A 27,828-nucleotide genomic window follows, 5' to 3' on the forward strand; every position below is an offset into this window, starting at 1 on the left:
AAAATAAGAGACATAAAATAACCTCAAGCCCCACCTGTAAATATTGACAAAAAGTTCCTTAATATTTAAATGCTTGGAAAATGATTTTTTAATGATTTTTTTTTTAGAAATATGAATAGTTATGACTCTGTATCTAACAAGTTAAAAGAAAACATTCTCCTGGAAATGATGTCAATGAGACATAATTGTATAAGGAACAGAAAGAAGTAAATAGGTGAGTTTCTCAGAAAGCATAAAATTTGTTTCACAATTTCTGAGAATTAAAAGAATATTAAATTATTTTTAAAAATGTTGTGCTTCTACTGTGTTTGTTTCTGAAAGTAAAATACTCAATTAAGTGAATGCTTTGAGATTTTATCCCACGTGGCTAAAGGTAGGTTCCCCAGGAAGCTGGCTCTCTGCTTGGGAGACTCATGTGTAGGGTGGTTTAGTGAGGTTAGTTCTCAGGAACGACCCCCACCTGGTGGGGAGAGAGCAGCTGGGATGAGCAGAGACAAGGCGAGGCGTGATGCCATTGCATAGAAACCTCAAGAGAGCTCTGAAGAAGCATTGCCCCTCAGGGACGTCCCAGTTGAGGTTGTGGGTCACTGACCCATCCAGTGCATCCATGGGCACTGGTGTCCCTGGGGAGGGTACCACCCATGAGACTCAGCTCCCTGCAGCGAGGGAAGTTCCCGGGGAGAACTTCAGTCCCCCAAATGAGGGGTGTGTGTGAAATGGAGACAAAGCTGTGTCTGTAGATTTCTCCGCATGATGGCCTTTCACCAAAGCATTTGCAGTGAGTGTGTTTCTCTTTTCCTGTCCCCTGGAAATCTGGCGAGCTCACATTGAAGGACCTGTGATTGCTTTGAGGGCAGCTCCGAAGAGGGTGGGAGAGCACGTGCCAGCCTGCTGACCCCACGAGGGGAAGAGGCAGCTCTGAACCCCGATCAGCTTTGACTTTGATTTCAAAGCTGTGTCCTTGCTCGTCATGGGTAGAAAAGCCTTGTCTCCGTGGGAAACCAGGGGGATATAATAAAACCACCGCCTAGGCATTGTGGTTTGTAACGGCAGAAGATAACCTGAGGAGATTCAAATTTTTAAGGGTGTTTTGGAGCAAAAACTGATCGGAATCACACAACACCGAAGTAGAAGTGGTCAGGAATGCTCCGTGGGCAGGAATGCTCCGTGGGCAAGAGCTCCTGGAGAGGAGGGGCGGCAGCAGGGAGAGGAATTACTGATTGGCTCCGGCTGAAAGCGGGGGTGGCTGTCTGGGGTCGCTGTCCAGAGGTTCCGGTTTCAGAGCCTTGACGAGCCACACGATGCCACACAGAAATCAAACTCATTTACAGACTCGGGTTTGCTGTCCTGGGCCACCAAAGCTTTTGGTGAGTCACCACGGTCTGATGGCCTCTTTCCTTCATTAATTTAACAGTAATTTACAGCAAGCCAATTAGTGAATGCAGCCGAACTTGTAAAAATTTACTATTATTGAAAACAGTCAAAGCCCGTTTCTTTTTGCATGGGGTGCTCCAGGATGCTAACTTTTCTCCATTATTCTCAGGGCCATATCGTTGAGATACTTGTTAATTGTGTGTGTGTCTGTGTGTGTGTGTGTGTGTGTTAAAAGGTATTTGACTAAAATGCCTCATTCAGAAACAGTTGGAAACGTAGGTCACTTACATTGTCTTTGGAGGTCTCTGAGTGTGTATAGTCAAACTTTGTTTTAACTGTGTTGTGCTTGCATTCACACACACGCACACCCAAAGTAGGAATCTCACATACATCGTTATTTCTCAAGCATTTTAAATTTCATAGGTCCTAGTAGGCCTGTGATTTTTTTCCTTCTGATTCTGTTATCCCATGGCCTCTACTTCATATAGTTTAATATCATGCTGAAAGGACCGATTTCTTCAGGTGGTTTCAAAAGAGAAATCAAACTCAGCTTAGAGTAAATGGGCCTTGACTATACTGGTATAGTCTACCTTCAGCTACCTTTGGCTACTTTTGGCCAGCCACCAGCCTGGCTCTAGTTGTTATTTCTGTGCTTTAGCAAAACCAGCAGTGTTTGTTCTCAGCTGTCCACTGCCCCCATCCACAAGGAAGCATAATCTTTAGGCATCTGTGAGCAGGAGGCGGCAAACTTGCACATACAGAATACTGATGGCTGTTTTGGTCACAGCTGTTGACTTTCTCCTTTGTGTGTCTCCATGTTCATTCAGGCTGTCCTGACAGCAGCTCTGGCCCTGGATGCAGAGGTCTCCTGGCTGGGTTTCAGGGCTGCCCGAGGCTCATCTCCATTGGTGACCAGGCGGTGGATCCCATCACGGTACAGCAGGGGTCGCTGGGAACTTTCCGTGACATCCAGATAGACACCTGTGGCCTCACTGATAGGTAAAGCCATCCCAGGTCATTTCGGCTTTCCTGATTTTTGGATAGTGGTTTAAGAACAAATGAGCTGCTGAGGGGGAGAACCTCCTTCTAGCCCCTTCTCTCTTCCTGGTAGCCAACCTGTATGGAAAACTATAATTAATTGAAAACTAGAAAACAACCCTGTTTAATTTCAAACTGTTGCTCCTTTCAGATGGTGTCTTCTTAGAAGCACTGTTGTGAGTTTTCCTTGTGTGTGTCCCCAAGCCACTTCGTTTTTACAGAATCCTGTACATGGTGCTATAATTGTTGATGAGTGTATAAATACTGACGGTAAAAATTCTTCTAAAAATTCTTTCATGGCACAAAACAGATTAGAATATTCTAGAAAGGTGATGAATCGTTGAGGACCAGGAAGTTGAAAGCCATATGTGGTCAGCGGGATTCTTCCCACGCTCCCTTCTCTATGTGGAAAATGAAAAGTAACTCTTCCCCTAGAAGGGTCTCAGCTTCAGGGATTTCTAGTCACACAAACCAAAGGAGGAATAGAAGGAACCCAGTTATCGCACACTGAACACAGTACCAGTCAGTGAGGACATAGTGGGGGACGAGTGTAAGGGGACAAAGGCACAAACTTCCCGCTCTAAAATAAGTAAGTGTGGAGATGTAGCGAGCAGCATGATGACTATAATGAATACTGTTGTGCGTACGTATTTGAAAGTCACAGAGGATCTTGAAAGTCCTCGTCACAAGAAAAAATTTTTGTGACTGTGTGTGGTGCTGGATATTAGTGAGACTTATTGTGGTGATCACATCACAAGATACAAATATTTACTCATTCTGTTGTACACCTGAAATTAATATAATGTTTTAAGTCAATTGTACCTCAATTAAAAAAAAAGAAAGAAAGAAAGAAAGAAAGAAAGAAAGAAAGAAAGAGAAAGAAAGAAAGAAAACTCCTGAAACCATAGGACGTTAAAATCACGAAGTCTTGCAACTTTATTCAAACCGCCTTGTTTGTTACGCTCTTGGACTTTCAGGTTTTCTAGCTAAAAGGGATGGCTTAGCTTGATGACATTAAATTTTTTCTGTGCCTGGTATGTCTGCCCTTCCTGAAGTGGACTGCCTTATGTTCCTGTTGAATAAACGAGCACGCTCCAGACACCCTCCCACACCCGTGTATGGCCAGCCTCTTCCAAGTTCACGCTGTGCAAAGTGCTTTGTGCAGTAAATCTGTTCCCAGTTTAATGGCACTAGTTGGAATCCCATGTCGTGTCCAATAAAGTTCACATTGTGTTGCAATTTGGCAGTGTGTTAGAAAACTGTAAGTTCCAGTAGCTTAAAATATTAACTCATAAGAACTTGCTTTCCTTAATTCAGATGTTCATGGGTATCGTCTACATTCTGCTCATTTGTAGGGGCAAAAGGAGAATTCAAAGAATTAGGCAAAGACTTTGAATCCTAATTCTCAGATTATGAAATATATGTTGGCATAGAAACTGGCTTCGTCTGTAAGTTATAGCTTCCGCCAACTCTGGAATCCTGAATCTCAGTATTCAGAGGGGGTTCAGAAACACTCACTGGGAGGTAAGGTATAGCCCTCACTGATGGGAATGGATGTCAGTGGCTCAGGAGGGCCAGGGGTCAGGGGTCAGGTTGTTCAGTCATGGAGCTTGTGACGCTCACAGGAAGTTATTTCAGTGCCCTGGGAATTCCTGCACAAAGCACGATGCAATCACAGTGTTTCTCTTACATAAGAAATGCATGTTGCCCCTTTGTGCAGAAAGATCTTTAGCCAAAAACACACAAAAAAAACCCCAAAACAAACAAACAACAAAATATGCATGAGGTATGCCTGTGTGTGTGTGTGTGTGTGTGTGTGTGTGTGTGCGTGTGTGTATATCACCAAAATAGAAAGATTCCCCATATCACACCCAAAAAATGTTATTAGAAGTATGTACCAGCAATGGATAGGGACCCCTGGGATCTGGGATATTAAGTTACCTTCCCTGCTCAAAGCAGAAGCTGAGGTTCATGGAAACCCCATAAGTGTGTCTGAAAAGAGCCATCGGCGATTTGGCTGATGTAGCCAATAATTGTAATTTTTTATGTTTTTTGTGGTTTAACATCAGAAAACACATCCTTACTCTTCACTGTTAGAAACGTTCACTCTGCCTTAGTGCTTCAGGCCACACCTCCACCTCCATGTTCAATGCACCATGAAAGAGATTCACGTGGAAATATGACAGAGCAACCATCCATGCCAGGCTCTTGCCGGGCGCTTGCTCCGTGCCGAGCCCAGCCATCGCCAGCCCGCACTTTGCCTGTCCAGAGCCAGTCATGCTGTGTTCAAGTGAAGCTGAGATTTATGATTGAAATGCAGGCAATTTTGTAACTCTTATCTGTCAGGCAAAGGAGTTAATAATTCATGATGCATAACAGCATTCCTGGCCCAACTGCACAGCGGGTTATGAAAAGATGTTTGAAACCAGCTGGGGATACAGGAGACCTTCCGGAGCTGCACAAGGACTCATGCATATGGTGTTCTGTGCACCCCAGGCTCCCATGAAACTGGGAAAGCTGTAGGTTCTTGGGGACAAGGCTTCAGGAACAAGGTTTTCGTGGTGAAGGATCATGTCTCACAGCAATTTTGTTTTGGACATTAGGATTTTGTGTCCTATAACTCAGGTTACACAGTCCTTTCCAGGTTTCTTTTAGGATCACAGGAATGCCACCTTGAACATCTCTAGGCATGGACTGTACTGATGGGGCCACTTTGCCCACCTCTGTGGACTTTGGCCAGCATTCATCTTCTAGATGCTAAATGCAGCATCACATGCTCTACGTGTTATTTTTTAGAGATCAGTAGACTGAAGTGGAAGTTGTGGGGAGGTTGTGGAGACATGCGGGACAGGTGCCTAATTTGTGCTATGACAAGGCAGGGCTATCAGAGAGGAGGGAGAGACACCTACCCTGGGGTGGAAGGTGGGTATATCAGTTGAGTGAGAGAGGCTGGACATCCAGCGAAGGTACAGCCATGAGCCCAAGCCAAAGTTCCACCATGAGTCTGCCTGTTTGAACATGGCTGCTGTAGAAATTGGGTGTCTGAGGATGAGCAGCAGGGATGGCGAGAGATGGGGTTGTCAGGCTGGGAAGGGGCTATGCTGCAGAGGCCTGTGGCCAGCTCAAAATCCGGACACTGATCTAAGGCTCCCCAGGAAGTCACTGAAGTCTCTGTGCTAGGAAGCCACTTGCACAGGGGAAGATGCTTTGGGTGTGGGCCACAGAGACAGGGTGTGTGGCCCGGAGACCAGGTAAGGACCTGCCTACCCACAGGAGAAGGGATGATAGCCTGAGGTAGGGAAGAGAAAAATGTAGATGACGTATACGGTGTTTGTTCAACAGAAGCACAAGCTGATGAGTGCGTGACTATGGGGGGATGGAGAGGGACAGGTCAGGATGACCTTTGGGTTCTGGCTTGGACAGCTAGATAAAGGATGGTATCACCACTCAATGGAACACTGAAGAAGAAGCACGATTTTTGGAGGTAGAGTCAAGAGGCTTAGTTATTAAATCTGAAGATATTTAGGGAATCATAGAAGTATAAAATCCTAAAGCTGAGAAGAATCTTAGGCATGACATCTATTGAAGTTTCCATCTCAAAGCGGGGATCTCTTTCTCACCGTAGAGAAGAGAATCTTGCTTCTGTTTCATCTTTCAGGAATGAGACCCTTGCCCATTCACCAAATGCTTCATCAGTGTCCTCTTTTCCACCCAGATTTCTACCACGAATCTTCATATTTCCTGCTGTAAGTTTAGGCACACTTTATCCCCATAGTCCAACAAGTATTCAGTGAATTCCCTTCATTGGCTCTCCTCTAGGCTAACGTCTGTTCTCTTAGCAATTGTTTAGAGGTCAAGGCGTTAAGCACTATCTCAATCCTGATTGTCCTCCTCTGCACCAACTGTGGCCAACATCTTCCCTAAATATGGAAGGGACCTGGTCCATGCATGATATGTAGGATTCATAACCTCCCTCCCCAAAGAAACTGGTGTAGACCAAGCTCACCTCATCTGCGTGTAAGCATCACCAGCAACCTGGACTTGTGGTTTCCACCAATCACAAACGTGGGGGTGTGCCGCCATTTTAGTTTTCTTACTACAGCTGGTGCCTCTCTCTGGTCTTCCTTGTTCATGCTGAGTCCTGCCAGGAAAGTTGGAGGTTTGAGGTAAGGAAGCTGACCTCAGGTGTGTAGAGTCAAGGAAACTGGCCTAAATAGGTCAAGGACATGGGGACAACAGTCACTAAGGAAAGGGCCCAGGTACAAACAGACCTGCTCTATAGTCATTGGAGGTGAAGAGACGTTCTTCCATTTTCCCAAGAAGCTCACTTTCTAGTTCTTGGCATGAAATCAGGTGTCTTCCATTCAAATGCCAGAAGACCTAGCAGGAGAGTGTTTCTGTGTGTCCTTTGAAAGACATTGGGCTCATTTCCAGCACCTTCCTACCAAATAGCAAAGGAGTGCTAACTGCATATAGAGTAGAAGGAACCAAAGTTACCCATTCCTTTGACTCCTTGAGAGAAATAGGCATTGAGCTCCAGAGGATAACAAGTACTTACGTAAGTTCCTGCAAATGTATGAGACTTTTGAAGGACTATATCAAGAGCTTGAACTGTATAACAAGAGAGGCCATGTGGCTTGTCAGGACCCAAGTAATTTGCCTTTAAATTGATGTTGGTCTTCATTTCTACATCATTGAAAAGGTGTGATGCATAACATTCCTTTGTGAGGGTATTAACAAATTTGTTTTTACCCCCATTCCTCATTTGATGGACATGTAGGTTGTTTCTACTTTTTGACTCTTATGAATAATGCTGATATAAACATGAATGTACAGGTTTTTGTACAGCCCTGTGTTTTTGGTTCTCTTGGGCAGCTACCTAGGAGTGGAATTGCTGGGTCAGGGGTGAGTTTGTGTTTAACTGCTTGAGGAACTTCCAGATTGATTTCCAAAGTACCATTTTATATTCCTAGCAGTGACATAAGTAGGGTCCAAATCATCTTGGCCCTGCCTACACCTGTTATGATGTCTTTTTGATGAGAACCATTCCAGTGGGTGAGAAGTGGCATCTCGTTGTGGTTTTGATTTGCACTTTCCAAATGACTAATGATGTCAAGCATGCTTACATACGTGTATTTTCCATCTGGTCATCTTTTGGAAGGCATCTGTTCATGATTACATATGTGTATTTTCCATCTGGTCATCTTTTGGAAGGCATCTGTTCAGATCTTTTGACTCTTTGGACCTAGTTTTTAATTGGTTGTTCATTGCCCTTATTGTTGAATTTTTTAAAAGTTTTATCTGTATTTTGGATATCATCCTGTGTCAAATACAAATTTTGCAAACAGTCTTCCAGTCTGCGGCTTCTATTCTCATTCTCTTAAGTTTTAAATTTTAATGAAGCCTGAATTATCAATTTTTTCTTTCATAGACCATGCCTGAAAAGTCATTGCCATGCCCAAGGTCAGCTAGATTTTTGACCTGTGTTCTCTTCTGGGAATTTAATAGTTTGGTATTTTATAATTAGGTCTATGATCTAAGTTAGGTTAACTTTAAGTTCTTTTAATCTATAACTGAAACACAGTTTTAGTTTAGTTTAGTTTAGTTTAGTTTAGTTTAGTTTAGTTTTAGGTGTACAATAGAGTGAGTCAGCCATTATATACATTATGAAACACTCACCCTGAATGGTGTTGTTGCCAAGTGTCACCACACAAACTTATTACAATATTATTGACTATATTCACTATGCTGTATTTTTCATCCCTGGAATTTATTTTATAACCAAAGTCTGTACCTCTCAATCCCATTCACATATTTTTGCCCTTCTCCCCTCCCCCATTACCTGGAAACCACTAGTTTGTTCTCCTATTTATGAGTCTGTTTCTCTTTTTTATTGTCTTTTGTTTGCTTACTTGTTAGGTTTTTTTCAGATTCCAACATTCAAATGAAATCATATGGTATTTGTCTTTCTCCATCTGACTTATTTCACTGAGCATAATACCTTCTAGGTCCATCCATGTTCTATCAGATAACAAGATTTCATCTCTTTTATGGCCAAGCAGTCTACCATTGTGTGTTTATATACATCTTCCTTGTCCACCCATCTGTTATGACTACTCAGGTTGCTTCCATGTCTTGACTGTTGTAAATAATGCTTGCAATGAACATAGGGTGCATGTATCCTTTGGAATTAGTGTTTTTGTTTTTCTTGGATAAATACCCAGATGTGGAATTACTGGATCATATGTCATTTTTATTCTTACTTTTTTGGGAAACTTCCATACTGCTTCTGTAGTTGATGCACCAGTTTACATTCCCACGAACAGTGCACAAAGCTTCCCTTTTCACCACATTCTCCCTAACACTTGCTATTTCCTGTCTTTTTGATACTAGCCATTCTGAGCAGAGTGAGATGAAATCTCATCGTGGTTCTGATCTGCCTTTCCCTGATGATGAGTCATGAACATCTTTTCATGTGTCTGTTGGCCATTGGATGGCCTCTTGGGAAAACATCTGTCCAGATTCAGTGCTCATTTTTTAATTTGTTATTTGTTTTTCTGATGTTGCATTATATCCACTCTTTATATATTTTAGTTATTAAGCTCTTATCAGATATATGATTTGCAAATATCCTCTCTCATTCGAAAGGTTGCTTTCTTGTTTGTTGATGGGACAAAACTTTCTTAGTTTGTTGTAGTCCCCAATAGTTTATTTTTGCTTTTGTTTCCCTTGCCTGAGGAGGCATATCTGGAAAAATATTGCTAAGGCTGATGGGCAAGGGTTTACTGCTTATATTTGCTTCTAGGAGTTTTATGGTTTCAGGTCTCACATTTAGGTCTTTATACATTTTGAGTTTATTTTTGTGTGTGGTGTAACAAAGTGGTCCAGTTCTGTTCTTTTGCATGTGGATGTCCATTTTTCCCAACATTCATTGAAGAGACTGTCTTTTCATCATCATATATTCTTGTCTCCTTTGCCATAGATTAATTAACTATACGATCATGGGTCTATTTCTGCACTCTCACTTCTATGCCATGGGTCTCTGTGTCTGTTTTCATGCCAGTACCATACTGTTTTGGTTACTGTAACTTAGCAGTAGTTTGAAATCTAGAATTATACCTCTAGCTTTGTTCTTCTTTCTCAAGATTGTTTTTGACTATTCATGGTCTTTTGTCATTCCATAAAATTTTATGATTTTTTTTTGTTCTAGTTCTGTAGAAAGTACTATTGATAGGGATAGGGAAAGTACTATTGATAGATGAGAAGGACTGCATTCAATAGGTAGATTGCTTTGGGCAGCAGGATGTTTTAACAATACTAATTCTTCCAATCCATGAGCATAACATGTCTTTCTGTCGGTTTGTGTCATCTCTGGTTTCTCTCATCAATATATTATAGTTTTCCAGGTACAGGTCTTTCACCCCCAAACACTCTTCTAGCCCCTAATGTCTCAGTTTGCTAATGCCCCATTTGTCAGAGCAAGTCCCATGCCCAACCCAGGTTGAAAAAGGCTAAGCCTCTTGGTGGGAGGGTCTGCAGGTCCCACTGCAAGGACATGGAGGCCAGGAGGGGAACAGGTGCATCTGGCCGCCTTTGGCCTTTACTAGCACTTTGACTCTGATCATGGATGAAACCAATCTTGCCTTATTTGTGAAAAAGCAAACACATTTTTTTGATAGAATGCAATGTGTAAAAAATTGATCTGCTGCCAATACAGAACAATTGGTAGCATCTAGTGGGTTTCTTATCCGTGGTGGGTACTACATTAGGAAACCTTCTTGACAGACCCAGCAGGTTTTGTCCACGGTCTCATTTTTCTCCCGAAGGCCCTGTCAGTATCATGTTTCACTGTAGCAGGTTAGCGCTAAGACACACATTTTTTCCTGACAGAACGTGGGGAAAAGCTAGTGTATCTGTTTTCTTGCAGGTGTTTGCCCAGCTACTGTGAACACGGGGGCGAATGCTCCCAGTCCTGGGACACCTTCAGCTGTGACTGCATGCACACTGGATACACGGGTGTGACCTGCCATTCCTGTAAGCCTCACACATCACTGTCTCAATTTCTGTGCAGTTCTTTTTTCCTTTTCGTGATTTGGTGTATATATGTCTGTATCTGTGCAAGCATGTGGTGGAGAACAACAAAACCAGGGTATTTTAGAGACTAATTTGTGTCTGGTTTGGTTATTTATTTATTTTAGTAGTGGGAGGGGCTGGGGGAGAGGGAGAGAGAGAATCCCAGCCCTGTATGGAGCCCGACATCAGACTCGATCTCATGACCCTGAGATCATGACCTGAGTTGAAATCAGGAGTCGGACACTTAACTAACTGAACCACCCAGATGCCCTTGTCTGGTTTATTTTTAATCAATTTTATTTCCTAGTCATGTTACAACAATGCATGGAAATCTGTAGTATCAAATAGGACAGGAAAAAAAATAAAAGAGGAGGCAAAGGAATATGTATAAGAAGATAAAATATAACAAAAAGTGAAAAAACAAGCTCCCTCTCCCCCAATACAAAAATCAATCTAGATGGCATGGTGGTGTTACTTGTTCCGTTCCTTGGGTTGGACCCAACTTTGGTTCTCAAGTCCAGTCTGCCAAAGAAAGAGGACAAAGCACTGATGGTCAGTATTTATAAAATCACATGGGGAGAGTCTCTGGAGGAGCACAGGATGGGAAATACCATGGGGGGTTTCTAGATGTCATCCAGAAGCCAGGCAAACGTTCAGGTCCCTTGTAATCTTGATGCTCTTTGATGATGGTGGTGGTTTACACACTGGGGACTTACCGCATGCCTATGATACCCTCACTCTGTCTAGTTCTGCACGTTTCAACTCCTTTAACCTTCAGAACTGCCCTGGAAGTAAGTGCTTTATTTTCCACACTGTGCACTTGGGGAAAGACAGAGGTCAGCACCTTTGACCGTGGTGACACCACTACCAGCGAGGGCTCTTGACCACCTCTCCATCCTATTTCTTCCACCTTGAATACAAGTCTCTTTCCTGAAGAATTATTTTCTCAATTTCATAGCTAAACATACTTTATTGACCTCTAATTCATTACTACTAGAAGCTCACAACAGAGCCCCGAGATCCTCACTGCTTTCTAATTACTAGCTTTTGTTGTTTATGTTTTTATTCTACTTTTTCTTTTTTGTGTGTATCAGTGACATTTTTTAAATTTTATTTATTTTTATTCCAATTCCATTCATTAACACATAGTGTATTATTAGTTTCACAGGGAGAGGTCAATGATTCATCCATCTTCTATAACACCCAGTGCCCCATTCCATCCCATGCCCTTCTTAAAGCCCATCACCTAGTGACCCCATCCCCCCACCCCTTCCCCTCTAGCAACCCTCGTTTGTTTCCATAAGGATCTCTTATGGTTTGTCTCCCTCTCTGATTTCATCTTATTTTATATTTCCCTCCCTTCCCTTATGCTCCTCTGTTTTGTTTCTTAAATTCCAATTTCGAGTGAGATGACATGATGGTTATCTATCTCTGATTGACTTATTTTACTGAGCATAATACCCTGTAGTTCCATCCATGTTGTTGCACATGGCAAGATGTCATCTGTTCTGATGGCTGAGTAATATTCCATTTTATTTTCACACCATGTCTTTTTTGTCCATTCATCCATCAGTGGACGTCTGGGCTCTTTCCCTGGTTTGAATATGGTGGACATTGCTGCTATAAACATTGGGGCACACGTGCCCCTTTGGATCACGACATTTGTATCTTCAAGGCAAACACCCAGTAGTGGAAATGCTGTGTCATAGGGTAGCTCTATTTTCAACTTTTTAAGGAACCTCCATACTGTTTTCCAGAGTGGCTGTCACCATTTCTGAGTCCCTTTTTTTGTAGCATGTCTTCCTTCTCTGGGCCTTTAGAGAGATAGCATGACATGAAAATTCACTGAGCAAAGCATGGATTGTCCCATATCCAACCTTAAGTGAACTGAACTTCAGGGAAGCAGGCATCATTGTTGGGATGAGAAGGCCCGGTCCCCAGCCCGGATCTGTAGAGGAGCCAGGAGGCTCTGCAGACAAAGGGAGGTCACTCCCTGCCTCAAATCCCATAAGTTCAACCAGAGCAATTCTACCTGCATCTCTATTTACTATTATGATGCCAGGTAAGAACTTGCCGAGGTAACTATTTGGAAGGAGCTGGGCATCTGGGCAGTCTGAAGCTGAGTGACTGGTCTAGAGTTGCAGCTAGGAATGGGGTGGCCTCCTACTTACAGTGTCTGCCCATCACATCGAGCAAGGTGTCCTACATAGACTTAATGACTAAAATAGAGTTGCTAAAGTGTTATCAGTAACTCTGATTTAAACATCACTCCAAAAAACTCTGATTGAAAAAGTCCCAGGTGTTATAAAAAAAGGTCTTTCACTCATGGCCTTCATAATTTGATTTGGTCAAATGACTGAACTGACTTTACTGTGATTCTCTGTCTACCGAAGTGAAGGTGGGATAGTTCCAAAGCCACAGGAAGGGATCAGAGATGACAAGATTTTGGTGTTAGGGTCCAGTGAATGTGTCTGCATTCACATGTACAGCAGGTATCTTCCTAGTGTTTCCTTCGCTACCTCTGGTCCCCAAGCAGGCCCAGCCCCAACCCAAATGTAACCACCATTAGCACTTTGCGTCTGTCCCTCTAGACACTCTCCTAGGTGGTTATGAGCATATTTATGTATTTGCAGAAACACAAACATGAGTGGGCAAACTGCCAGCATGTCTGGGAAAACAATCCATGTTGTCTCTGTGGCCATGAGTGGGATGGTGCTAGGCGTGTGACAGATGGGGGCCAATCTAATCTGACACACTGACCCTCAGCCATAATTTATAAATGAATGCCATATTTTGCAAAACCCTTGGGCAGGCAGACATGACTTTGATCTTCTTCTGTGAGAAAGGAGAAAATCCCTCTGCCATGGCTGCCCCACCTCTCCCGGATTCTCTTCACTCTTCAAAAGAGGCAGAGATTTAAAAGGTAGATAATTCAGCAAGCTTAGAATGTTGTCTGTTCTCACCCACTCTCAGCCCCCTCTGTCCCTGCTAGGATCACTCCGCTCTATGGCTCTGGCCTGGCCACTTGCAGGTCTGTGTTCATGGATACCAGGTCTCAGCCTTAGGGGGGCTGAGGGACCCAGTCTGCATTGTCCTTGACTGGCTGCCATTAGCCACTTCTCAGGTTTTCAAAGGGTCTTTCCTGTCAAGGAAATAAGTGAGACAAGTGGGAGCTATTACTCAGTTGATTAGTCATTTAAACTTATTCTGAACATTGATTAAGTCCATCATCTACTGATGTTAGTCACTTGCCTTGTGACAGCAAAATATTTATTGCATGTATAAAAAATTTAAATAAGAATCAGGATATGTTGAAACTACTGAGAGATATTTCATATATATATATATATATATATATATATATATATATATACTTGACTTTCAATTTGCTTGAATAATCATTTGTGAAACATTTCAGGAAATTTCCTTTTAAAACACACATTATAAATGGAATGAAGGAGACTTGCTGATTTAGAAAACTCCTCTGGAAAGTAATGCATTGCACAGGGAGATTGTTTTAAGTAAACAGAGGCTATAACTACTGAGTAATTTAATACATCGATGTGGTTATTAGGTAATAACAGATCACTTAATGAGACGAAGCCAGTGCACTTCTGAGGCTTAGATATCATGGGGCACAATAGAAGGAGATAGCGTGAGGCCAGTTACTGTGGTTTTGGAATAAATCTTGTTGCTAGAGCAGGAGGGTTCAGATACAAAAGATGATAACCTCTTAAAATCTTTCGCTCCAAGTTTCAGGGTCTTCATGCTGCCTGACTGACACAGGGGAGCAATCCCCTGGAGAAACTGTTCTGGAGAGCAAGGCAGAATGAGTATCACTGGGGAAAGCATCCCATCACTAAGGACAGGGAGGACTCCATCTCACTGCAGCCCTGTCTGAGACCCCTGTCCTTTGTGGCTCTGTTCGAGCAGTCCTGTGATGCCCACAGGCACAGAGGGGACTCCTCAGGGTTCTACTATATTGATTCAGATGGAAGTGGCCCGCTGGGACCTGCTCTTGTATACTGCAACATGACAGGTATGCTAATGATACACTTTATTGTGCCCATTAAGCTCGTGTGATTGGTTGCTGTGTGCAAAACCACCAGGTTTAGCTCTGTCGAGTAATGTGTGTGTTCCTGTGCAACTATGTATAAGCAATATTTCATTTTCCCTAGAAACCCAGTTATACATGGTGGATGGATACAGGTATGTCATAGGCAAGTCCTGCAAAGGATCAGTGTGTGTACCATGGTGAATGGCTGCTGCCCATGAACTGATGCAATTTTGAATGCCTCCGTGTGTGTGTGTGTGTGTGTGTGTGTGTGTGTGTGTGTGTTGGTGGCCACATCTTCTCTTCTGTGCTCACGTCACATTTCACCAGCAGAAACAACACTCCTTTACAAACTTCCCATGCTACTCTAGTGGTGTGGACCTGGTGGGAACTTTGGCAACCTTAGAGTTTGACCCTGCAAAGTCCGAGACACTGGTCAGAAAAAAGTCAGCTGTAAATGGTTTTCAGGTACTCCTGACCTGGTTATAATTTGCTTTCTCTGCTCTGGCTATGTGTCACCCCAATAGGGTTGCAATTTCTAGATGGAAGGAGTCATTTATGGTGGAATTGACAATGGTGGTTTGTGACAAGCTGGAAGTTCTGCTGTAGTTTCCATACCTATACTCACTGCATACATAAAATCTGAGCATTTTGGTGATAGTGAATCTAGTGTTGATCTGAATTGGATCAATTACATTATCCAGCCCCCAAACTACCCCCAACTTAGCACTGGATGGATGTATGACTGTTGGGGGCTTTGGGGCAAGCATCTTATCATAGGAACTGACCAAAACATTGCAACGGAATAAGAGGTAAATATATTGACTTACTTTACTGAAAGGTATGTGATGTGTTAAGTACGTAAGGATCTTTCTAGATATTCTGGGCTCCAGTGGTTGTAACAGGCCTTCAACTTATTCAATTTCTGCGTGTTTTCATGGCTCGAGTGAATGCCAAGAACAGAGAAAGCTAAATAAAGATGCGGGCACCCCAGTTATACATTCTACTTTTATCAATCACATGCCTAATTATCACAGAAGTCTAGGACCTATTAAAGATTTTCATATATTTTGTCCTATAAGCAAAGTTCCTTATACACTGAAAAATTTCAAGATCCGGAGAAAAGTGAAAATGATCCCAGCTGGCAACTGCAAAGATGAGCAAGTTTTCAATGACTGAAGCTGTTTTCTTGATAATTAGCTGCTGGCAGGGTTAGTAAGGCCGAGGTCACATTTATTAAAAAAAAAGAAAAGAAAAGACATTTGCTGCCAAAAGCCATGATAGATGGCTGATTTCCTGATTGTCTGCAGTGTATGGTTATAATAAAAGAAAAATAGTTCAATCATGCAAGTGGACTGACTCATGGTCCAGGCTTCACCAGGTAGCTTTCATTGTGCGTATTTATAAAGTGCCTTCAGAACGTACGGCTGGCTCATAGGCACTTGTTTTAATACAAATTTCATAACATCGCTGATGTGTTTTGATGGTCTGTCATTGCTGCTGTCTTTTCAGAGTGAGCCCACTAGCAGAGGGGAGAGTAGTTACGGTCAAAGTGCAGAGAGAAAGCAAGAACAGATCTCAGGTTTTGATTTTGGATAACACAAGAAACTATCTGATGACATATAAGCCAGGGTTTTGTTTGCTATTTTTTATCCTCAAGGCAAGAAGAAGCCTCTGAAAGGTAAAATCTCTTGGCCAATTTATATAAGAGGAAGGCCTCACAGACTGTCTCCTGAGGATGCGAATCACTTTTCTCCCAGGCATGACTCCAAGGAATGTCCAAGTAATGTCCCACACTGAAGAGTTGAAAAGGCAGTGCCCCAAAACATGGAGATCCTGTGTTCTCGGTACCCACTCTGCACTGGGCTCAGCGGTAACCACAGCAGAGAGTGGAGGAGAACACTCCCTGCCCCTGGTGTGTGGTAGGCAGGTCGGTGTGCAGAACCAGAGCCCTGAGAGCTGCTGCTGGAGCAGGTGGCTGGTGCGTGGCAGCAGGTGCTGTGACGCTGTATATGGTGGAGACGGGGCGCACAGACCATGGTGGGGGAAGGTGTCACAATTTTAAATAGACCCATCCAGGGAAGCACTCACTTTGAAAGTTAGGTTTGCTTCCAGAAAACCTGAGCAAGCCTTCAAGCAGAGGGAGTGTGCTCCTGGGATCCTAATGTGTTGGACAGACGCTTGTTGGGGGGGGGGGCGGACCCGAGGGGGACCCTCAAGTCACGCCGCTGGAAAGTGACAGGTGCAGGGCTCCACTGGCAGAGTAGTTGGGGCCTTTGGACACCAGGCTGTGCCCAGCAGGAGCAAGGAGACCCGTTAGTGGGGATGGGGTGGAGCAGGTAGGAATGGAGGAGGGGAGGGAGTGGGGGGCGAACCCATGGACCGAATGTGGCTGGAGGAAGACAGGCATCTGGAATGTCCTCCATGTTTGCATCTGAGCCCTGGAAGAATGGTGCAGGTACTAGCAGCAGAGAAGAGGCAGGTCTGCAGAGGAAAGCAGGATTCCCACAGTGAATACCTGAGGTTGTGTTGCCAGCTGTGCGAATAGTTAGTGGGGACCTGTTGGTCATAAAAACAAATGTAATGTGTCATCTGAAAGCCTGCTGGGTAGTTAGAATCTCCTTGGCAATATGAACTTCTAAAAATATATTTTGGAGAGTGACTTTACACATTAATTGAACAGACCAGCAGGCTCCCCTTTGCTTTGAGGTGGCTGGTGGATGCTGTCCAGCATCCCACAGCAACATGGGACATCTCTGGGTCCCCACACCCTTGTCCACTGTCCACAGAAGGGCAGCTCTGCTCTCAGCAGGATCAGGTTCTGCAGCAGCATCCCAGGAAAAGCTGTGTTTTTATGATGTTCCCTGAGATTTTCTGATGTACATACAGATCCAGAAGCTGTGGCCACAGGGCTTGGATCTTTGGTTTCATTGGCACAGCCTGCCCTGTGTCCACCAAAATTAAAATGGAAAGAGGGAAAAAGGCATCACAGAAAGGAGAAATAGAGCCAACGCAGCTGTAAAATTCTGGTGCTGCTGTTCATTTCTTGGTCCAGGCCACGGTTCTGTTGTTCCGTTTGTAAAATTGGCTGTGATGGAATTTAATGACCACCACATCCACAAAGGCAGCATAATCGCTCACATGCATTAAGATAATATTGAAGGCATGGATTTTATAAATTAAACATCTTCCAACCCCTCTAACTTGATCTTGGAAAGTCTTAGAGCTTAAAAGCATGCGTGTGCGTGTCTGTGTGTATAGGAATTCATGAACTCTAGGGGTAATGATTTAATGGTTGATATTACTATATGTTTTTATTATCAGATAACACTTAACACCCATGTATGCCTTCATATTACTTTGAAAATGACCAAGCAAAGTACAGATCATTGTGTCACAAAGACCTTTTTGGTAATTAAGTTTTTAGAAAAGTTTCTAGCTACTTTTCATAAAAGAAAACCCCTAAAGTTAGTATATTCTTATTCTAAGTGATGAATAAATGTTATCAAGTTCCATGAGTTAGGGTTGAGCTGGAGCATGGAACATGCACGTGTGCACACACAAGTACACACATGTGTGCATATGCATGTGCGTGCATGCACACACACGCAGACATACATCCTGCTTTGTTAGAAATACTATGGAGACGATTTCAAAATAATGTTAAATGCCAAGGGTTTTTATGAAACTCAAAACCATAAGGAAAGTGCCGTGCTAAGACGACAAATGTTTCCAGAAGCTATACTGTGAAGTTTTTCATCAAAAGTTTAAAACAATCCAAGGTGATCCAGGAAGGACCCAGAGTTACAGTCCCATGAGGTCCCCCAAGAGACCTCGTGCAATGGTGGAAGAACTAAGATCCTGGCCTTCTTCTTCTGGGAGGGAAATATTTCTGCTGCAAGATCACCTTCTCCATGAAGCTACCATACCCATGGACAATGAAGTATTCTTTAATTATTATAAACAAATACTCACACTTGGAGAAACATGCAAAAACCAAAATTCTAAAGCAGTGGCTACAAGTATATACTTGGTAACAGCCTTCCAAACTCTGGTGCCAGAATATACTCTAAATATACTCTGTATAAATTTTAATATCTTTAGTATAAAAGAAACCAAATCAAACAAACAAAAGGCTGTTTTGAAGGGGCTGTTTATGCAATTTGTTAGCAGATCGATCCCCTTCCTATGCAGAAGAGACAGAATCTAACTTTGTTGATGGCAGGATAAGAAACATGAGCTCGATGGCTCTGCCTGTGGGAACAGTGGGGCCATCTGTGCCCCCAGAAACCCCCTGCAGTTGTTCTCTGATGTGTCCCTAGTTGTGCTCCAAACACTGGTTCCCAGACACGACACTGTGGGCACACTTGTCTCAGGGAGGAGATGGCATGAAGTCAGAGCTATGACTCCGCGTCAGATTCACAAGAGTCAGCAGAGGCTCAAGGAAAATGCCGAGGACATGGTCAGCTGCACACCTGCCCGTTGCCCTGTTTCAATCCCGATTCATTGACTCAGTGTGTCAGTGACCCAGCACTTACCATGGACTCTGTCATACTTGTGCTAACTGAGCCACCGTGTTTTTTTTTTTTTTTTTTTTTAAAGATTTTTTTTTTTTTTAAAGATTTTATTTATTTGACAGAGAGAGATCACAAGCAGGCAGAGAGGCAGGCAGAGAGAGAGGAGGAAGCAGGCTCCCTGCTGAGCAGAAAGCCCGATGCGGGCCTCGATTCCAGGACCCTGAGATCATGACCTGAGCCAAAGGTAGCGGCTTAACCCACTGAGTCACCCAGGCGCCCAGCCACCATGTTTCTTAAACAACCTCCTTCTCCCATGACAGAAATTGCGAGTGGCCTCCAGCCGGTGTCATGGTAGAACAGAGGACAGCCAGTCAGCTGCTTTACATACTCTCCCATTAATTTCAAAAGGAAATTCTCTATGGAATGGGCACCTGTCAAGGCATCCTGCTGTGCTTTTTATGTTTGTGGATTTGTATGGATTTTCTGTTTCTTTTGCCTCTGTCTTCCTGCAACAGCTTCTGTCTCAGCCCAGTCAAACAATTCCCTTTCCAGTCAGATGTTCAATTCAGGTGTTTGGTCACTCATCCTCACCCCTGACCACTGTGCTGTGGGCTTCCAGGGGCTACACCGCGTTTGAGTAAGAAGAGGTATGAACATCTCTCATTGACCTTCAGACTAGGGAGGGGGACAGATGTAATTCAGCTCACTGAACATATTATGACTATTATATGTTGCATTTGCTATTTTAAATATAGGCATACCTCATTTTATTGCATTTTGCTTTATTGAACTTGGATTCAGATCAAAGGAATTTGCTTTTTTTTTTAAACAATTTGTAAGTTTATGGCAGCCCTGGGTGAAACAAGTCTACCAGCCCCATTTTCCAACAGCACCTGCACACTTGGCATCTCTGTGGCACATTTTGGTAACACTTAATATATTTCTAACTTTTTTGTTGCCATAATATTTGTTATGATGATCTCTGACCAGTGATCTTTACTATTAGGGTTGTTTTCAGGCACCATGAACTATGTGCATCCAAGACCATGAACTTCATTGGTAAATGGCTCTACCAATTGGCCATTTCCTCACGTAGGTCCCTCTCTGTCCTTGGGCTCCCTATTCCCAAGACACAGCAATATTGAATTTAAGCCAATTAATAGCCCTACAGTAGTCTCTACGTGTTCAACTGGAAGGAGAAGCTGCATGCCTCCTGCTATCAACCAAAGGCTAGACATGACTAAAGCTCAGTGAGGAAGGCATGTTGAAAGCTGAGGCCTCTGATACTGGTTAGCCAAGTCGTGAATCAAAGGAAAAGCTCCTGAAGGAAATTAAAAGTGCTACTTCAGTGAACACATGAACTATAGGAAAGTGAAACAGCTTTATTGCTGATACAGAGAATATTTAGTGAATAAGAGGTCCAGCCAGCCACGACATTCTCCTCAGCCAAAGTGGAAGGCCTTGACTCTCTCTGGTTCTCTGCAGGCAGAGAGAAGGGAGGAAGCTGCAGAGCGAAGCCTGAAGCAAGCAGAGATCTGGGCTTGAGGTTTCAGGAAGGAGGCCACATCCGTGGCACGAAAACGCAAGGCGAAGCAACACATGCTGCTGTGGGAGCTGCACCAAGTGACCAAAAGATCCAGAAGGTTGAGACTGACATTGTTCCCGAAGGTGGCTGCACTGACCAGCAGATTTTCAGGGTGGATGCGAGAGTCTCCCACGGGAAGAAGGTGCCATCGAGGACTTCCCTGGCTAGACAGGAGAAGTCAGTGCTGCCTTCATAGCTTCCATGGACAGGCTAATTATCTGGTCAGGGCCAGTGCAACGGGTGACTTTTAACGTGTAGCGGGGGCTGATTTATCATTTCTCCAATCCTAGGGCCCTTAGGAATCGTGGCAAATCTCCTCTACCTGTGCTCTCTGAATGGAACAGAAGAACCTAGAGGACAGGACATCTGTTCACAGCATGGTGTAGAGTGTTTTAAGCCCATTGTTGAGACCCGCCTAAGGAAAAAAGAAAAAAAGATTCCTTTCACATTATCATTACTTACCGACTGTGCACCTGATCACCCCAGAGTTCTGATGGAGTCGGACAGTGAGATTTACGTTGTTTTCATGTCTGCTAACACAACATCCGGTCTGCAGCCCATGGATCAAGGAGTCATTTCAGCTGGCAGGTCGTCGTCATTAAGAAATAACATTTCCAAAAGAAATAAAAATAAAAATAAAATAACATTTCCTAAGGGTATAGCTGCCTTGGATAGTGATTCCTCGGATGGATCTGGGCAAAGTCAATTGAAAATCTTCTGGGAAAGATTCACTGTCCTAGATGCCATGGAGAGCATTCATGATTCATGGAGAGAGATCAACATATCAGCATTATTAGGAATTTGGAAGAAGTAGTTTCCAGTATTCGTGGATGACTTTGAGGGGTTCATGATTTCAGAGGAAGAGGTCACTACAGGAGTAGTGGAGATAGCAAGAGAGCCTGAATTAAAAGTGGAGCCTGAGGACAAGATAGACCCACTGCAGGATACAGCTTGGACAGATGAAAAGTTGCTACTGACGAATGAGCAGAGAAAGTGGTTTGTGGAGGTGGGATCTACTCCCAGTGAAGGTGCTTAATAGAACAAAGGGTTTATAATATTGCATCAGCTTAGTTGACAGTTTGGAAGAAATTTTACTGTGGGTAAAATGTGACCAGACGGCATCCCACACTATAGAGACATCACTCAGGAGAGGAGGAGTCAGTCTTGCTGCAGACGTCACCGTTGTCTTGTTTTCAGAAGTGGCCACGGCCACCCTGACCTTCGGCACCACCATGCTGATCAGTCAGCAGCGCCAACAGCAAGGCAAGGCTCTCCAGCAGCAAAGATCACGGGTCGCTGAGGGTGTCGACGATGGCTGGCATTTATTCAGCAAGAGGCACTCTTGATTGAGGTATGTACATTTGTTAGAGATCATGTCATTGCACACTTCATACTGACTCCAGGAGGGTGGAGAGGTGACCTGTACATGCAGTGGAAACCAAAACGTTCATCTGACTCGCTGTCTTGTGGTATATGCATTATTCAGGTGGTCTGGACCGGGGCCTGCGTATCTCTGATGTACGCCTGTAGATAGGGACACTTGCTGGGAATTTGTAAAAAATAAAATAAAGTAAAACAAAATAAAAAGGCTCTGCCTGTGAACACACACACAGCTGCTGAGGAATATATTTTTCTCTGCTTGGGAAGAGTTGTGATTTTGTTGTTCTCTGCTTTGCCTTTGAAAACTGAGATGGACAGTAAGCATGGCATCATAATGTCACGTGTGGCAAGTTTTGCTTGAAAATAGCATATCTTCCAGAAGATTCTATAATGCTGAAATGTTAGAATTTGCAAGGGAAAAAAAAAAAAGAGAGAGAAAATCTGCTCTTTGATGATGGTCATGCACCACAACCCTGCATCTCTTTTTTATGGGCTTTTGTGTGGAAGGAATCCTTCCTGCTCCCAGAGAGGGGACATCATTCTGGCTGATCTCCTGCAGCTTCTAAAGGGAGTTTCCAAAGTAGGCGCACCCAGCGTGTGTGGGAACACACAACTTCTGGAGCAGGCCATGTCCCTACTCCCAAGGGAGTGGAAAGATGTGGGTTTTGGGCAAGTTCATCTTCCCGCTCTCATCAGCACGGTCCTGCCTGTGGATGGACAGGAAGATGGTCTCGACAAGTAGTAAGAGCCCAGCCCTCAGATGGTGGCTCGGCCAGCAGTGTGCCTGGTTAATGGCCTTTGAAGACGGCCAGACCCATGGTTTTCAGTCTTTTGATGTCACCTGGTTCACTCTCCCCATTTACCAAATGTGGCATTGAAGGCTTAGAGAATTTTTTGATGATTCCAAGAGCACCAATTAGAGCCCATATTCTCCCATTGACCGTGACACAGTGCTCCATCCGTATCTAATTTTCTAAGTGTCTACACAGGGTTCTCTCCGAGGAAACTGCTCTCTTGCTGTGTGGCAGGCTGAAATGCAGGGGGGGACACTAATGACATTTCATGGTACTGAGCACATGGGAGGTTGTGGGGGTGGGGGCCCATGTCCCTCCATGTTAAACAGCAGGGTCCACACTAATGACTGAGCAGACACATAAATCTACACTTAGTGTGACCTGTTAAGTGACAAGATGACCCTCTGAAACCCCAGGAGAAGAAGACCGTGAAGTGGCTGCACTTCTTGGGGGTGTCTAGTTGTGTCTCAGAGCATTGTCTTGTGTGGAAAATATTAAAGTAAATCATGGAAAGCTTAAGGCCTCCAAACTCTGACAAGAACAGCAGTCCTTGTAAGGGCCCTAATGCAAATATTGATCCGGAGAGACCCAAAGGGGTGGGGCTGAGACAGGACGGCCTCTGGGTCTCTCCCAGGATCTAGGGGCTGCCTGCTTTGAGGAGCCATACCTCTCCTTGGTGAAACACAAGCATCTGATCCTCCTGGGCTCTGGCACATGGACAACATGGCAGGGCTGGTGCCACCTAGGTCTAGGGGAGGGGCAGATCAGAGCCACCAGTGTCTTCCCCACTGGATGTTCACAGCAGCTGCTTGGCCCTCCCAACCCTGTGTGCACATAGGTGCCCATCAAAGCCCATGATCTGGTTCTGTTTTCCCTGGGAGTGTTTTCCTTTGAAATCCAGGATACAACCCAGGTGCTTGAGGCACTCTGGAAAGGTCATGGGCCTCAGTGCTTTTTGAGAACTTAAGCACCTCAGAAGGTCTGGTGACCACACTGCGTGGTGACATGGCAGTTTCCTGAAGTTGGGTGAGTAGGTGTTCCCAGGCTTCCCTTCCATTTTCTATGCAGCAGGAGGATTGGGCTGTAAGACAGATGGGAGCCACCTGCCATGGTATTTCCCTCTGGATCATGATGCTGCAGAGTCCTGAGAAGGGTTGGGGCTGTTCTGCCTAGAGCACAGTGTTCTCATCATCTTGGTGGCTCCAGGGATGCCTGCTAGTCTTCCCATCCCCTCTGCCATCCTGTGTCACTGTGAGTGCCCGTCCTCTGCCGGTTCTTATTCTGCACGTGGGAGGCAATGGGTCCCATCGCCTTGCAAGTTGCCTTCCTCCTCGTCTTTGAACTTGAGCATCCACTTCCCATCAGAAGAGATTCAGGCAACTGGCTTCGTTTCCAAAGAGAGGTGGTATTGGACCCAGTTTGGACTTCATTTCAGGCATCTGCCAGAGAGGGGTTTCTTGGTTCCCTTTCCTGGAGATCAATGTCCATCTTGTGAGGGACAGACCCACCATCTAGACAGGCATTGGGGTTTTTCAAGTCTTTTTTCTTCTTTTCCTTTGGGGAGATGAAAATTAGCATAGCAGACCCACCTTGCTTTCACATTTCCCCGACCGTGGAAAATACACATCTGTTTCCTTTTCCCCATTCAACCACCTGTTTTTGCTTAAAAGATGCCTTGTGTAGTTCAGAGATACAATCCACAGTGTACAAAGTGTTGCAAGTTGCCAAGTAGATATAATATGGCAAAATAAAAAGAAAAACTAGGGGTGTCATATGATATGGCGAGTCAGTGTTATTTTTTTTTATATATCCTGCTTACCAAACCAAAGTGTCACATTAATGTAGGTTGGTTTGCCCAAGCGAACAGCGGGCCAGGAGCCCCTGGTTAGCCTCCCTGCTCATGTGCAGATGAGAGGCTCCGCTGAGCTGGAGAACATGATATGATGGGGCCTCATTCAACAGTTCGAAAGTCCTGTTTTTTTTTTAATTGATTTATTTATTTTCAGAAAAACAGTTTTTATTATTTTTGCACCACACCCAGTGCTCCATGCAATCCGTGCCCTCTATAATACCCACCACCTGGTACCCCAACCTCTCACCCCTCCTGCCACTTCAAACCCCTTAGATTGTTTTTCAGAGTCCATAGTCTCTCTTGATTCACCTCCCCTTCCAATTTGAAGGGCCATCTGTACCCCAATGTTTATAGCAGCAATGGCCATGGTCACCAAACTATGGAAAGAACCAAGATGCCCTTCAATGGACAAATGGATAACGAAAGTCCTGTTTTAAGTTTTCCCCATTACAGTTAATTTCCTCTGATCTCATTTGTGCTCCGTACTATGGTGCGTAACAATGAAGTGTCTGGTTCCTTCAGTTCCTTGGTCTGTCTCCTCGTCCTCGAGAGCTTCCGTCATGTCACCTCTCCAGGGTGCCTTCCCAGCTACAGTCAGAAACCTATGAAAATCCCACGCTGTGCTACATCAAGGAAACATAACAAGCCCTCGCTGGGGCCTTACAAGTGATATTTCTAGAAAGGACAAGCATTGAAATTTCTCTTTTTTTCAAAAGGCAGCTTTGAGATTCTGTTCATGCTTTCCCTTCTCTCCACTCAAGAAAGAGTTCTCTGATTACACTGTAACCATGCACAACCATGAGTCCGTCACACGGCCACCAGCCTGTGAGAGCTCCTCAGGCACAGCGTTTCTCTTTGTGCTGTAAGCCATGGACATAAATGACCCTCCGGCATTAGAACCTGTGAATCCCCAAGCCCAGCCCCTGGCTTCTCCATCAGTGCTCTCACCCCCTTTCATCTGGTGGAAGAACCCTGACTGTGAATTTGAGTAGGTAATTGCAAAAAATAACACCAGGTCCATTTAAGAAATTTTCCAGGAAAATTTTGAAGTGTAAAATGTCTGGTGAAAACATGATTAAAGGGGGGGGGGGGGGGGAGAAAAACCTGTAGGATTCAAATTGCTATAGGAACACTCAGAGCCCCTTAAATGAGCAGAGAGAGGGGATGATCTATGAAGCTTTTTCTCCGTGACTTACTGAATGACTACATTAGTCATGCTGATTCACAGTCTGCCCCTGTTCCTGCTGAATTTTGAATATTTGGCGGTGTTTTTCATAGGCTTTGAGCTAGGGCCCCTGGGTGTTCTCTGCTCTGGATCTCTGACTGTATTCGATGGGTCCCTGAGCACCAGTAGGGCTGTTAGGTTTTTCCTGGGGCAGGACGGGGAGGGGCTTGCGGGGAGGGCTCTGAGGGTTCCTGGTAACATTATTTTGATTTTTTAACCTGTTTAGGTCTTAGCCATTAAAAGTAGTAAGAATAAACCTCACATGACTGTTTCCAGCCCCTATAATTTGGAAATATGTCGACCGATCATGTCTGTACCCGATGCGTGTTCCAGACGAAGTTTTATGAGACTTGATGCTATAAATGAAGTTGGGTTAGGACAACATGAAGCCAGATTTTGGCCCCTGAACCATGGCCCTTTTACACTGTGGGAAGAGCTAGGTTTTGGGGGAAGGTAGAAGATAGGGAGGTCTTTCTCTTCTGTTTTAAAACACCGTGGAGTGCTCATCCATTGTTTTTAAATCTATTTTAAAAATCCCTTTAAATCTCTTTTTTTTTTTTTTTTTTTTTTTTTTTTTTTTTTTTTTTTTTTTTTTTTTTTTATAAACATATATTTTTAAAAATCCCTTTAAATCTCTTTTAAAAATCTCTTTAATAATATGGGTAATCAGTGGAACAGAAACAGGTCAGAATTTGCCAGCAGACATTAGTGTGTCGTGTTCCTGACAGGAATGGTTATATTAGCGACTCCAGCAGGTGCCTCGTTTGGGGCTGGGCACTGAATGAGATGCTGACACACGATCAGTCAATTTTGTCAAAAATACTGATTTCCTATCACTTTGCATGGTCCTATGAACTGCTTATTCCCTTCATGTGTCTCTTATACATTTCTTTGATTACCAGAGGAAAAAATGCTAAGTCCAATGAAGAATAATATGTATATTAATATAAGGGTGTATATACACACACAGTAATAACTTAGCTTTCTCCTTACAGTAATGGAAAGACATAAATTAAGGGACAAAATGTTTTATTTATAACTTCGAATATTATAGCACAGAATTTTAAGAATTGGCCCCCTGACAATGTTGGCTGCATTCAGGGTAAGACGAATTCCAGTAAAGAGAGTCCCCATTCCTAACAGCTTAACAGTGTCCGTTATGCTGACTCCAACATCAAAGAGACCTGATAGCTAGCTACAAACACTAAAACCCTAAATCAGATAAAAGAGGTTTCCGACTTTCACATTATGTTTAACTGCTCCAACCTAGTCACAGACCCTGTCTCCCTCCCAACCCCGTTTCTGCCCAGAGGACACTACCTGGACCTTGGTACAGCACAATGCCTCCCAGCTGGCCAAGGTCAAAAGTTTGAATGGAGAAAGCCCCCAGCCCGTGTTTTTCAAGTACACGGCCAGCCCGGACCAGCTCCAAGCTATCATGGATGGTGCGGACGACTGCCGACAGGAGCTGGTCTTGCACTGCAAGAAGTCGAGGCTTTCAGCTGGCCGTGGTGAGTAGTGGGAGTCCCTCGCCATCGCGGGCTGCTGTGCCTGCCAGTGGCATGGGCCTGACCCAGGTGCCCATGTCGTGATCAGGACATTACAGTGATGCTTTTCCTTGGAGCGAAGAGCGAGGTCCGTATGTATGGCTCCTCGCTCAAAGTGGAGAACGAGCTGGGAAATCTCTTCCCGACTCAAGTGGGTGACAGATCAATGAAAGCCCCTCACGAGGCCATGGGATGCCGGGTGCTCAGCCACCACAAAGGGCGGCCACGTCTCTGAAATGTTCAGTCTTAGACAGATGGGGGACAGCATGCAGGCTTAGTTATCTGGAGATTCTTCATCACGGGCTGAGTGTGATTAGTCTCTCGGTCGTTATTAATAGGGAGCCTTGTCGGTGTCACGCAGCTCCTCTCACACAGCACACCAGCTAGCA

At 44.1% G+C, this 27,828-nt stretch overlaps 1 protein-coding gene across 1 annotated transcript in view; it reads left to right on the forward strand.

Annotated features, from left to right (window-relative positions):
• Window positions 1-27,828, forward strand: part of LOC123388156 (contactin-associated protein-like 3) — a 148,536-nt gene that overhangs the window by 92,435 nt on the left and 28,273 nt on the right. The window contains 4 exon segments of the mRNA XM_045067369.1: window positions 2,202-2,373; window positions 10,340-10,446; window positions 14,405-14,524; window positions 27,203-27,407. Of these exon segments, the coding sequence (XP_044923304.1) occupies window positions 2,202-2,373; window positions 10,340-10,446; window positions 14,405-14,524; window positions 27,203-27,407 (604 nt within the window).

Source organism: Mustela putorius, unplaced genomic scaffold (assembly GCF_011764305.1).
Source record: "Mustela putorius furo isolate JIRA1106 unplaced genomic scaffold, ASM1176430v1.1 tig00003890_pilon_pilon_pilon, whole genome shotgun sequence".
Lineage (NCBI taxonomy): Eukaryota > Metazoa > Chordata > Mammalia > Carnivora > Mustelidae > Mustela > Mustela putorius.